Here is a 13,826-nt window from a genome sequence, read left to right on the forward strand (position 1 = left end):
TTAAATTGATGCATACTCTTTATGATAAATATTAACATTAATATTTATGATTGTCTACAAATCATAAAACTAAACCCCCACAAAAGATGAGATTTTGTCTTTGACATGCAGTGTTCACAGAAACAGCATCAGAAATCAAGCAAGGGGTGGATGGTTCTCAGTGTACATGGTGCCCTTGGAGGCCATCCAAACCAAGCGGCCCCTCAGTGTGCAACCAGCCTCCAGGTAGCTCCAGGTCTAGACACTTCTCCCCACCTGACCATCACCACCACTTCACCATCTGCACAGTGGTCAAATCCAAACTTACAATTCCCGAAGGCTCAGCGTCTGGAAGAGCTGCCATGAGAGCGTGGTGAGTCGGTTACTTGATAGGTTTCTGCAAGATGGACAAAAAAAGGGGAGTTAAAGGACAGATCACACTGCTCACCCTCTGGAGCTTGGCCATTTCACTGGTGCCTGGCTTTTTCTTTCTTCTTTTTCTTTTTCTTTGCTTTATTCTGCTACCAATACATCTGGTTGTCATTAAGGCTACAGATCAGGTTTGGAGAGAAGTCTGAAGTCTTTTTTAGGGCTGTCTTAGAAATCAAGGAATCAATAAAATCCTCTTGGTCATTGCCCCATGGTTTCTCCTAAGAGCAAAAGTTCAGGAAGAATTCTGAAGACACCCTTCTCAAGGAGGACAGACTTTGGTGGTTACCTGAACACCAAAACATCCTTAACACTGCACTGGGAAAAACTGCAGGTCACCCAACTCCTTCTAGCTGCGCCTCCCCAGCAAACATGCCAATCCATGAGCTCGAGACATCAGCCTTCTATTCACACGTCTGTTTGTCTCCTAATGGCTATTTAATTGTTCTCATTAGGACATACAGGGGAAGGGAGCAGCCATTAGTCTCCTGAACAAAAGAAGAAACACCCACAGTTATTACTTTGCCAGCCTCAACAAACAACTTTTGATGAGATAACAGCCCTTACAGGCAGCAGACACTGGCAGAAGCAGCACCCCAGAAACACCGTTCTGGTCTGCTGACAGGAATGGGCAGCAGGCAGGCCGATACCATTTAAGTAAATGTCTGTCCACACACACAAGCATGTGCATGCTTGTGTCTGTTAAACAGGTAGGTAATAGATGCAAACACAGGCTTTTGTTTATGCTCACACATATGCACACACGTGCACCTATATTTAGATGGCTTCTACAGAGGATACAAATTGAGAGTGGAATGTAGGCCACACAGAGAAGTGAGGGGGTGGACTGTGGAGGGGGAAGATAAGGTCCCTTGGAGCCTTATAGTCAAGCTACAAGTGACTAACCAGGAAGAGGAGAACAGCAGAGAACTACATAAGTCACTGATGTAGGAGTGAGGGAAGGTAACTTCAGACAGGTGCTGAGCAAAGTGCCTTCTGAGAAGCCAATGTGAGGCCTGAGACAAACTGGAAAACAAGCTGAATGAGTGTCAGGGAGAAGTTTGGGTGGTGGAAGTAGTGAATGCAAAGGCCCAGGAGGAATCATAGCCAAGGAGACCAGATAAGTGGAAAGATAGGGTGGTGCTCTGAGATGAGTGGAGAGGGATTTGTGCTGAGCCAAGGATTTGTGGTGCTAGGAGAAGATTGGATTTTATTTCAAAAGGTGATGGGAAATTTCAAAAGGTGATGGGTGGTTTTTAATAGGAAAGGGGCATGGTCTAACTACCATGTTTTTAACTGGAAAAACAGTACCAGAAGCTGGCAGGACAGTTAGGTGGCTGCTACAGTGTTACAAAGAGAAGAATGGATAGACAACTAAGTGGATGGATTCAAGATAAGTATATGAAGCAACTAGAAATGGACACAACCTTGGAGAGGTGGGTGAGGAAACCAAGAGATTAGGCGAGTGGCAAAGCTACCTAACGAGATGAGGAAGACTCCCAAATGGTCCTCTTGAGGCCATGAAGAAAACCAAACAGTCTGTTTAATAGATAGGACTGAAGTTCACCTAGGAGAAGAATATACTCAACTCATAACAAGAACAGATACTCAAATACAAGAGCAACCAAGAGGCAGACTGTCCCCCTCACACACTCAACTTGTCCAGCCTATCTATGGCAAGTTAATTGGGCATAAATTGGCCTGAAATGGCTAGGCTCTGGCTAGCCTGTGATGGCTCCAAACACTCATCTACCTCTCCTTTGCAGGATATGGCAGCACATGCTCACTAAAGCTATAAACCTAAGCTACCCATAATGCTCTGCTTCCCAGAACATCTGGTGACCATATGTTTTATCCCTGCAGACTTCCACACAGACTTTCCCCACAGATCATACAGGAAGAGTGACAGAAGCACTGTACTGATGACTGATTAAGGACATCACTGGTCACACTCTCTACAGTGGCCCCTCTCTTACTTAGGGTGTGGCACAGAGGGCCTGGCACATGCCTCCCAGTCACCAGCCCCCCCCTAGCTACTGGGATGGCAGCCCAGACTTGGGTTGAAGACAACAGGTTTCAGCACCACTCTCTGAGTCTCTGTTGTCATCAGCCTTTATGACATGTTTATCAATCTGAGAAGTGAATCATTCAGGTAGCAACATTTTTCTCTCTGTTATTTTTGGTTTGCTGTTTGTGTACAGCTATACCCTTGGACAAGCCCGAGACTCCTACATCCATCATGGAATCCTGTCAGAACTTGGGAAAGAGAGTGAACTCTACCTTTAGCTTCCTAGCACAAAATCCCTGGTCTGAAGCTGAATAGCACCATCTTTCAGGGGCTCCACAAGCCAAAACCCCAGGTGAAGAGGGTCCTGGGGCACAGCCCCTGGTAAGCAATGGGAGAAGGTTGACAGGAGCTGTCCAGGTAACACAGAGGAGAGAGGAGCAGCAGGAAGCCCCAGGCAGGGACCAGGCTGCCAGCAATGTCCTCTCCCAAAGGTCATGCTTTGCTACATTAGGCAGAAATGTCAAGAGAAAATTGGATTCCGAAAGAAAGAAAATAACAAGCATTCTGGGCAAATAAAGAATAAGAAATAGCATCATCTTCTCCTTATTACAAGTTAAAGGAAGACGGGGTGGGGTGGGATATGTGGTAAAAGGGAGGAGCTCGCCCAGGGCTCATCTGCTGCTCATCATCCTCCTGCTTCCCACCCAGCCCCACCTGAAGAAGAAAGGGCCCTCAGTTTCCTCCCACTTTTGGAATCCAAATTGCCCTCTGTGTACACACACACACACACACACACACACACACACACACACACTCAGGACCATTACTGCACACATTCAGAGAGGAGTATAGTGTATGCACTTTGCCTAAGTGTACACATTGCCCTGACAGAGACACACAACAGAAGCACCCAGCCCTAGGAAAATACACAGAAAAAAAAAACAAGAACTAAAGCAAGTAGACACGCCATAAAATCAGCAGGGAACGTATCTCTGAGCATCCTGCCCTCTTAGATGTTTACATGGCCTCACAATGCAGGACAAACAGGGAAGCAGAGTCACGGGGCTTCAGGAGACCTATTCAGAGCTCACTGGCCCTATTTTCCTTCCAGTGGGTGCCTCACCTGCCTTCAGCTGTCAACAGTTATTGATGAGCCGGTTGTCCTGCTCATCAGACAAGCATATAATTAAGAGCCATTCTGCCTCTGTGCCCCATGGCAGCCTCCTGACCATCTCACCCATCTCTGACTTTTGCTGGGGTCACTGGCCAGCATGCAGGCCACCTGACCATTGAATTAATTTGGTGAGCAAGATTTTATGAGATGATACATCAAACTCTCTCCCAAAATCAAGTTCCATGACGTTGTCCCCTCTATCTCTCATCTGAGACTCCCAAACAAAGCCATTAATTTTGTCCTGCACAAATGGCTCTCACTGCCAGACTCGGGGGTCCAGAGGTAATAAACGATGATGATGTGGCTACAGGGTGCTCTGGGAACAAGGAGCCAGACACACATATGGCCAAACTCCAGGCACTGAGGAGTGATGAGGCTGAGACAGCCCATCCTGCATTAATCCTGCTGTGAAAAGAGTTCCTCGGGTAACCTCTTTCAGATGGGGAGAAAGCCTAATGATCTTCCTAAAGGAGGAACTGAGTACAGCAAAAGCACAGAGCGCTGAGATTGGGAAGATGTCGCCCTTTACCCTGTCGCTCTGTAGCAGGGTCAGTGAGATGTGCTCTGTTGCTGGGAGAAAACAACCAAATGAGTTTTTTCTTGCCCTAAACAGACTACACCCCCTGGGAGGGTGAGAGCTGAGGAGGGGACATGAAGCCCCATCCACACAGTGATCCTGAAGAGATACATCTTGGTGGAATTCCCAGGCTAAGAGTGGATCCAAATGTGGAAGTATCTGTTTTCCTGGCAGAGGCAGGTCCGATGGGCAGGAATGTCTGAGGGTCTGAGTGTATAAGGGGCTGTTGGACACAGGTGCCCCACATACCATTCTGGAAGACCAAGCTGACTGCACACAACTCAGCCAGCACCCTACCTATCTACATCAGCATCCCTCTCAGCTGTGCCCACCCTGCTCCTGGATGCTCACACCGCCTTTGTCTCTCCTTGACCCCTTTGCCTACATTTTGTCTTCTCTTGTCACTGTGTCCTCCTCCAAAACTGGTAAGTTGACATCCTAACACCTAATACCTTAGAAAGTTACCGTACTTGGAGACAAGGGCTTTAAAGAGGGGAGTAAAACTAAATGAGGCCATTAGGGTGGTCATAATTCAGTCTAATGGGTGCCTTTTTTTCTTATGTATTTAGTACAGGGTCTATAGGGTCTCACTACGTAGATTGGATTCATAGTGATCCTCCTATTTACAGCCTCCCAAAAGCTGGGATTACAGGCCCGCACCACCACACCCAGAGAGAAGGACAAAGAAAGAAGCCTCAAAAGAACCAAACCTGCCCAAAGCTTAACCCTGGGATTCTGAACTCCAGAACTGAGAAGAAATGCTCATCAACTGCCAAAGCCCCTTGATCTGTGACAGTTGTGGCAGCCCAAGCCAATAAGCACACCCTTTCTCAGCCCCTCCTCTTCTCCGAGCCCTGGCAGTCAAGCAGACTGCCCTCCTTTCATCTCCCCACAAAAGCTTCAGGCCATGGCTTCCTATCACCCCCTTGCTCTGTCTATGCATGGTCACTCTAAGGAACAAGGCTCCTCCTCAGGTTCCAGCTTCTAAGATCCAGCCTGAACCCATCCACTGCACAGCCCCTATGTATCCTCAAATCTCTTGCAAACAGTTATAGAAGGAGAAAGCAGAAAACCAGGAATGTCTTAAGCGTCACCCATAGATGAACGCTCCCCTACCATCTTCTCCTGTAGAGTTATCTCTGCAATACTGAAGGCCACTGCTCCCCCTCCTCTGTGAGGAGCAACTCTTCACCCTCAACTTCCAGAAGTGCTAATGGAAATCCTGCTCCCCTCCCGCTAGCTCCCAGGTTGGCTGGAACTGCCACAGTGCCATTCTCCATAGAGGCAGCACTTGTGTGGTGCACACCTCCTTGCCTTTCCATTAGCACCTCTGCATACTCATTTTCCCCCTCCACAAAAGAGATGCCTTCTTGGTCTTCATCTTGTTGGAAATAGGCTTGAAGACTCAACTTTTCAGTGCCAGAGAGAAGGGACTCAGACCCAGGACAAGAGATCTTGCCAGGGCAAGGTTTTATTCCTGTAGAAGGGTACATGCACTCCCCAGAAATGACGTAGTAGGACCATAGGACAAAGAAGTCTTGCCCCTCTGTCCCTACTGCAGAAGAAGCAGCTGGCCTTTTCCCCTTTTGCTGGGTTAAAGGTTCACAATATTCCATTTAGCTAGTTCAAGTGGCACAAAGGGGGGAATCTGAAGTGTAGCCAAGGGAAACGGGGGACAGCTGCGTTCCTAGCATTTCTCATAACTCGGTGTGGAGGGGCATCTAGAGTTGTACCAAGAGTCCAAGATGGAGATACCCTTTTGTTGGTATTTTTCATGGAAAAGAGCTTGTTCCTCTCATCTTAATCCATGCTGGTTACTACAACAAAATATCATAGACAGACTGACTGACTTATGAATAAGAAAAATGCAATTCTCATACTTCTGAGGGTTCTTGAAAAGCCCTAAGCTCAGGGGCCGTAGACTCAATGTCCCATAAAAGCTGCTTCCTCGCCTAACTTCACATGGTAACAAGGATGAATGGTATCTCTTGGACTTCTTGTGTAAGGACACTAATTCCACATTAGTAATGGCCCCACCCTCATAATCACTTCCCAGAAGTTCCATCTCCTAATTATTTTGGGGGTGAGGATTTCAAGTCATAAATTTTGGAGTCACAATCATTCAGACCATAGTAAGCTTCTTGGAGAAAGCCAGCCCCCTCTCCCAGCTGGTGAAATACTGATGAAATACTGAGATACTGATGAAAGTTCTGAAAAAGCAGGATGAATGGTCCCTGCTGTGGCACTAACCCTGAAGTTTGTTGCAAAGAAGTAGAGCACAGGGGAAGGACAGGCTGGCAGTCTACTGTCCACCTCCACAAGGGCCTGGGCTCACACCTCTGCCCATTTTGATCATAGCCCCACACCAGAGATGGTGAAGCATCCCCTGCTAGGCATGGCAGCCATCAACTACCTGGAATTGGAAGGAAGGGTAGAGGGAAGGGAGGGAGAAATAGTGAGGGAAGGAGGGAGAGAGCAGAAGAGGAAGGGAGGGAGGGAGAGAGAGAAAGGGAGGGGGAGGGACAAATAGGAAGGGAGGGAAGAAGGGAGGGAGAGAGCAAGGGAGGGAGACGGGGTGGAAGGGAGGGAGAGCAGAAGGGAGAGAGAGAAAGAAGGGAGGAGGAGAAAGGGAAGAAGAGAGAGAGGGAGGGAGAGAGTGAGGAAGGGAGAGAAAGAAGGGAGGGGTAGGGAGAAACAGGAAGGAAGGAGGGAGGAAAGGAGGGAGAGAGGGAGGAAGGATAAAGGAAGAGGGAGAGAAGGAAGGAAAATAGATAGAGGGAGAGGGGAGGGAGAGAGGAAGAGAGGGAGGGAGAGAAAGAAGGGGAGGGAGAAATAGGGAGAGAGGAAGGGAGAGAAAGAGGGAGTGAGGGGGAGAGAAAGAATGAGGGAGAGAGGGAGAGAAAGAAGGAAGGAGGAGGGAGGGAGAAAGGGAAAAAAGGAGGAAGGAAGGGAGGAAGGAAGAGAAGAGCAGGAGGGAGAAATAGAAAGGGAGGGAGGGAGAGAAGGAGGGAGGAAGAATAGAGGGAAGGAGGGAGAAAGAGAAGAAGAAAGAGGGAGGGAAGGAAGGGAGGGAAGGAGGAAGGAAGGAAGGAAGGAAGGAAGGAAGGAAGGAAGGAAGGAAGGAAGGAAGGAAGGGGGCAGGCAGTCAGGCAGGCCAGACCATGTCATCTTCTCACAGGAGCCTGCTCCCAACCCCCTAAAATCCAGGGCTGAGACAATGAAGCAGGTGCTGTCTCCCAACCTCCCCCTCTTGAAAGCCAAGAAATATTTTTCTACATCATTGATATATTTGCTTTTCCCTCAATTAAATTGCTGTAAAAGGGGTTGGGGGTTAAAGCCATTTGAACCATTTTTATTCAGCTAAATTACACTGGATGGCTCATTTAATGAACTTTAATGAAGCCAAAATGCTTTCTATAATCAAATCTCAAGTGACGTGACTGGTGTCGTGATGGTTGATCAGGAGACTGGAGGCAGCCCTCTCTAAGATGGCTGTGCTGGGCCATGCCAGGCTTTTCCCAGAGTGTGTTCCTGGGAATCTGAGCCTGCAGCTTGCGCATGAGTGAAAAAAAAAAAAAAAATCACAGGGCTTGAAAAATGTTGTGCTGAGAAAAATTAACCAGGCTTATCCACTGCAGAACTTCTCAGAGCCTTAACTAAGCAAAAGATCTGGCTTATTTTCTAAACTTAGTGGACCACAGAACCTTCTCTATGGAGCATGTAGAGAAAACATCACCCTGCAAAACATACTTAGGAAAGAGTGACCCACCTCAGGGGTCCACAAGCTCAAGACCAGCAATTTATTTTTGCAGTTCTAGAGGAACACAGCCAGGACCACTCATTTATGTGATGTCTGTGGGCATGTTCTAGGCTGAATAATCAACCTCCCAAAGTTACCCACATCCTAATTTCCAGAATCTTTGAATACATTAATTTACAATCAATGGGGACTGTGAATCAAACCACTGTGGTTAAGGCAAAATTATCATAAATTATCAGGTAGTCCAAGCAGTCACAACCTCTTAACAGTGGAGGAGGATGACAGAGAAGTTGGAGAGGGATGCAACCAGGGCAGACAGGAGAGAGGCATCCAAGTTGCTCACCTTGAACATAGAGGAGGGGCCACAAGCCAAGGACGCACACAGACTCCAGAACAAGGAAGAAGCAGGGAAATGCTCCCCTGGGAGAATCCAGAAAGGAACCCAGCCCTGCTGGCACCTTGATTTGAGCCCATGAGGCCATGTTGGGCTTCTAAATCTCAGAGGTGCAATGACGTTTTGTTGTTTTAATCTCACAAACTGTGTGTTAATCTGTTACACATCTATGGGAAACTAACACTTATACGTTACTATAGTGAACCGCAGTTATCCTGACTGAGTCAAGTGATCACGAAGTCCACCACATTTGTAGGATCCATTGGTCTTAATGTGAATGGAGACTGGGAGACTGGGAAGCAGGAATGAGAAGGATAGACAAGAAGACAAAAGCTGGACAGGTGGTCGCTGGGCAAGACTAACTCAGCACACAACAAAACAAACGATCTTTTATTTATACTTTTGCAAAGTTTGTAACACATGACAAAATGTTGCCTAGCAACTAATAGCTGACCTTAATCAGACAGGATGTTTATCTCAGGACTGAGGTAGCTCCTTTTAGCTCATTTGCTTTAGGTGCTGAGGCCCAGTCCCACCTGCACACATTTGATCAATTTCCTAGCTTCCTGCCCTCCCAACACATGCTCACTAAGTGGCTCTTTGAAGAAAATATGAAGTAACCTCCCCTGGTGCAAAGAGAAAAAAAAAACAAAAGCTATATATACCACTTGAAATTTTCAATTATTTTTCATTTTAAAAGTGTGAAAAAGTGAAATCAATTATAATGATGTATTTTTACTTAATATGTCTAAACTATTGTGAATTCCACATGTAATCAATATTAAAAAGTTCTCTCAAGATATTTCACATTCTCCTCCGTTTTTGTTGTAAGTCTTTGACATCAATGTGTGTTCTATACTCACAACACATCTCGATGTGGATTGGCCACAGTTGCAGGGCTCAGAACCACCAAGGCTGCCATACTGGAAAGCACAACCCTGGACCCTCCGTAAAACCCAGGCAACGACGGGGGTCTTCAGCAGAGAGAGAAAATATTAACACAGGTGCTCCAAGGTCAAGGCAGGTTTCCTCTCTTCAGATGCCAGCCTATCCCAGAATCCAGCAGGCACGGCTCTTGATCTATGATAGGAAATCCTCCTCTCCTTCATCCCACCCAGAACCTAACCAAGGGACCTGCCAGGAGCAGCTCTGCACATATGCTGTCACCAGGGTCCACGGCTGCCCCCACGGTGAGGTACGTGGCACTGCCCCTCGCCCAGGGTGGCGCATGCCTCCTACACTGAAATCTCTCCCACCTCCTTCTCCTTCTGCCTTTGTCCTGTGCTTGGGCCATGGCACAGACTTCAGACCGCTGGCTCTGGAAGCCCTCTCTGTGTGTGCTAGCCTCCCCCACCAAGCTGGTTTTCCTGAAGACAAAGAACCACCTCTCTTCAAGGTTTAGCGGTTCTAACTCCTGGAACCCAAAAGGAGCTCAGTAAGTCCTTGGCAAGGTCAGGTGAAGTCCCACAAAGCTCAGGAAAAGTGGCCTCAGTTTCTGTGACCAACGGGAGGAAGTGCTTCCTGCTACTCAGCACCAGAACACAAGAATGACGGTTGGTGTGACAACACTGAGAGGGCAAGCTGAGTGACAGTGACAATCCTAAATCTGGGAGGGTGCGCCTGTCCCACCTCCACCACCTGTGAAGCCCACCTCCATGGCCTGAACTCACACAGCCCTGGGCAGCAGGCAGCGCTTCCAGAGGTGAGTACACTCCGACCACCTCTCTCTCTCTCCCTCTCTTTCTCTCTCTCTCTCTCTCTCTCTCTCTCTCTCTCTTTCTCTCTCTCACACACACACACACACACACACACACTATACAATACCACACATTCATTCACCATACACATCCAAACACTGTACGCACACATACTACACACTGCTCCGCACAAACACACTTTCTCACACAGATCTATATTCTCACACAGACCCACACGCCCCCTATAGCTCACAGTTTAGCTCCACAGAACAGCTGGAGAAGTCTTGCTCCCCTTCCTCCTACCTTCCTGCCTCTAGTGCCCACTTGGTGCCTCCAGTCAGAGCGGGGAGGGCAGCCCCTAGCCCTCTGGGTTCACTCCCCCTGTGTCCTGCCACCTGGTGCTGCCTCCTTGGGTAGTGAGTGTCCTTGAGGGTCCTGAGCAGACACAAGGGCTGGCAGACCAGGAGCAGGCCTAGATGGTGGGGCACAGTGGTCCCAGCAGCAGCAGCACCCCACATGTCTAGACAGAGGGGCTCCCTCAGAATGCTACAGCCCAGCCTGTGGAGAGGGCATTTCCCTGTTCCTAGAGCCAGGACACAAGAGTTCTGGCTTCTGATTACAGACAGGAAACTGAGCATCCAAAACTATGTACACATCCAAGCTAATCCAACCAGAAAGTGTCTCCAGATCCCCACAGCAGGGTAGTGGAAGGGATCTCCCCTCAAGGCCATTCTGGGTTACAGAGATGACTCTGGTCTTGTGTGAAGCAGGAAGAAAAGGCTGTGGTCTCTGGCACCACAGAGGTTGGGTGGCAGTCCTTCCATGCCCTGGGACTGCCCAAGCTGCTTCACCGTGCTCATCCTCAGTGTGCTCAGCCATAAGCTGAAGAAGAGAAAAAGGCACAGGGCACATCCCTCTGAGTCATGGGGATCCAAGGAGACATAGCAGGTGGGCTGTGGGGAGCAGTGGGCCGTGGGAGCGGTGGGCCCAGTACCTGATTTGAGGAAGCACTGCATGGTCACATCTTCCCATTGTCACTGCATGTTCTCTGCTTTTATCAGCCCATCTGTAGTGACCACTAAAGCCACACAGGCCCAAGCCCACGGAATACACGTTAATGACCTTCTGAGTCTGCACCTCACTCAATGCAATGAAGCATCAGCTCATGAAACCCATGGGAGCCCATGACTCAGGACAACAGGGAGTACCCACTACCCCCCCAGGGGGAGGGTGGGGTTAGGGTCTCCACCTGCCTCACCCTAGCTCTCTGTACCTCAGTCCTTTAGTGGGGTCCTTAGGCCCAGCACCCCTCACTTCCACTCAGCACCCACCCTAGCTCTGGCCACAAAAGGAACCTTGACAACCACCCACCTGGCTTCTTTGTGCTGCCTGCTTAACACCAAGCCTTGAATGCTGTTGAGCTTATCCTCAGGGATTCTGCTTCTGGAGGGTTTCTTTTTAGGTAAATTAACCAACAGCTAACTGCTCTCAAAGCCTGTGGAGCCCTGGAGCCCAGGGAGGCTCAGGTACTCCCAGCCTTGCCACCCACTAGGCCTGCAGACTGGGTGGGTGAGCAGCCGACTGCGTGGAGGGCCCTGTGAGTAAGTGATGACACATGGATGTGGCCGAGGCAACATGCTCATTTTTCACTCAATGGCTGTCTTGACAAGAGAAAAACAAACATGCAGCAAGCAGAGCATCTGTGGGGACATCAGGAACCCCACAGTCACTGACTGAAAGCAAAGCCTGGGCTGTGCAGGGAGGAGGGACCCCTCTTGAGAGGCTGCCCAGGAGGGGACTGTCAGTGACAGGGACCCTAGGACCACACTGAGCAGCTGCAAACAGCATGCTCCTGTTAATTACATTTCTCTGCAGCCATGCACCTGCGGACTCTCTACCACCTACCCTTCCCATTAAACTAAAACCCATGGCTGCCTTTAAACCATGAAACCAAGAGTGGAAAGCAGCTTGAAGCCGCTTTCCAAGGAAACCTGAGTGGGCCATGGTGCATCCAATCCTCCTTCAAAACAGAGGTTGCAGAGAGCCCTGGTCAAACTAGGCCTAGGGAAGCAGATGAGAAGGGGCCCTCCAACCCCCAAACCCTCCACACCCCCACCCCCACCCTGCCACCTGGAGGTTAGAGAGAACCAGCTCTCCTGGCTCCATCCACCTCCAGAAGTTTCTGATTCAGTAGGTCTGGAGGAGAATTTGCATTTCTAAGCATCTCCCGGGGTGATGTGGATGTTGCTGGTTTAGGAACACGCTTAAGAGAGCCACTGATGGAGTGAAATTTTATTTTCCAAAGGAGTTGTTTTTGGCTCCAAAAAAATCCCACAGTCCTGAAAAGTCGGACCAAACAGCTTGTGAGGTGAACTTGATAACCACTACACTACGGGAAAGGCCTGGACCATACAGCTTGGAGAAAGTGAAAGCGTCATGTGTCCAGACAGAAAGCGACACTATTCAAGAGCTGAACAGTGTCTCTCCACAGATTCCTAGGGACAGAAGGTATTATTAATAACTAGAAAGAGAACTTAGCAATTTCCTTCTGAAACTTGGTGGATGACCCCCCAAGTGGAAGTGGTCACTAGGTAGCCTGGGGAAGAGTTGTCACTATCACCCCACTGGAAAGTGACCACAAAAATCTAATAAAGATCTTGCTGCCCAAAGTAATTTTGGGATTTTCAGGATAAATCTGTATGTTTCCTAGCCACCTACTTCCATGCAAATCAGGCCTTCTCCAGCAGACAGGCTCTGGGGTGCACCAGGCCTGGTGAGACCAGGGGTGTTATAAGCCAGAGAAAGGGAGGGAAGTCCCAGAGAAGGAAGGGAAGGGCCAAAGAGCAAGTATATGAACCCATGTGTGGACCCCAAGATTGGAGATAGGAACTAGGCAGAGGAAGCACTGCCTCAGCCACAGAGGGCAGAGAGGGTGCTTGCTGGGTGGGCAAGGGAGGAGACAGCCCACAGCAGCAAGCAGGCAGGGCCTGGGCCACTGAGGGGGCCACCCTCCTGGCTGTCTCAGGTGGGGTCAAGGAGCAGAGACTCTAGCTCAGCAGCTGAAGTACCAGCCTAAGAGTCCAGAGTCCAAGCAGTGCTGGTCTCCTGCCTTCGCACTCCCAGGCCAGACCCTGAGATTTGAGGAGAGTGGCTGGGCCCCATCTGCTTCCTTTCTGAAAGCCAGGAGACCATGTGATCACCACTGGTGAGTGGGGCCCTCTCCTCCACTCAGGTCAACAAGAAGACTCAGCGGTGGAACCCTGTGAGGAATGCGGCAATGGGCAGCTGTTGTGGCAGGGGAAGGCCCCTTGCACAGTGTGAGAAAAGCTCCTCATGTCATTAGCACACTACTCCTGCCAGGCGGGCAGTGGTTTCCAAACTGTTGTCTCCAGACCTGCAGTCTCAGAGCTGCTGGGGATTCCCAGGGCCCACGCCCAGGCCTGCTGAATCAGAAGTTCTGGGCATATGGTCCTACCTCAGGCCCCCAGGCACGGCTGGTGCACACTCAAGTTGAGAACCCTGGGCCGTGAAACAGCACTGACTTTGAAGCTTTGACCTTCATGGAGGGACCCAGCCTGGGAAAGTTTTCTACCCTCCCTGGCCTGATCCTCATCTCCTGATCAGCAAAGTCACAGTGGCGCTTGCTTTGGGGGGCAGCTCACACCTCTAACTCCAGCTACTTGGAAGGGTGAGGCATGAGAAGCAGGAGTTTGAGCACAGCCTAGGCAATTTAGCAACAACTGTCCTCCAAGTAAAAGTGTAAAAGAGCTGGGGATAAAGCTCAGTGATAGAGCACAGGTGGATTCAG

The 13,826-nt window shown here is 49.3% G+C and overlaps 1 protein-coding gene across 3 annotated transcripts in view; it reads right to left on the minus strand.

Moving 5' to 3' along the window:
• Ntrk3 (neurotrophic receptor tyrosine kinase 3) overlaps window positions 1-13,826 on the minus strand; it is a 394,525-nt gene that overhangs the window by 287,843 nt on the left and 92,856 nt on the right. For all 3 annotated transcript variants that reach the window (XM_023710187.1, XM_004623279.2, XM_004623281.2), the window contains exon 4: window positions 308-376. In XM_023710187.1, the coding sequence (XP_023565955.1) occupies window positions 308-376 (69 nt within the window). The remainder of the gene's footprint in view (window positions 1-307; window positions 377-13,826) is intronic.

Source organism: Octodon degus, unplaced genomic scaffold (assembly GCF_000260255.1).
Source record: "Octodon degus isolate 3935 unplaced genomic scaffold, OctDeg1.0 scaffold00002, whole genome shotgun sequence".
In the NCBI taxonomy this organism is placed as follows: Eukaryota; Metazoa; Chordata; class Mammalia; order Rodentia; family Octodontidae; genus Octodon; species Octodon degus.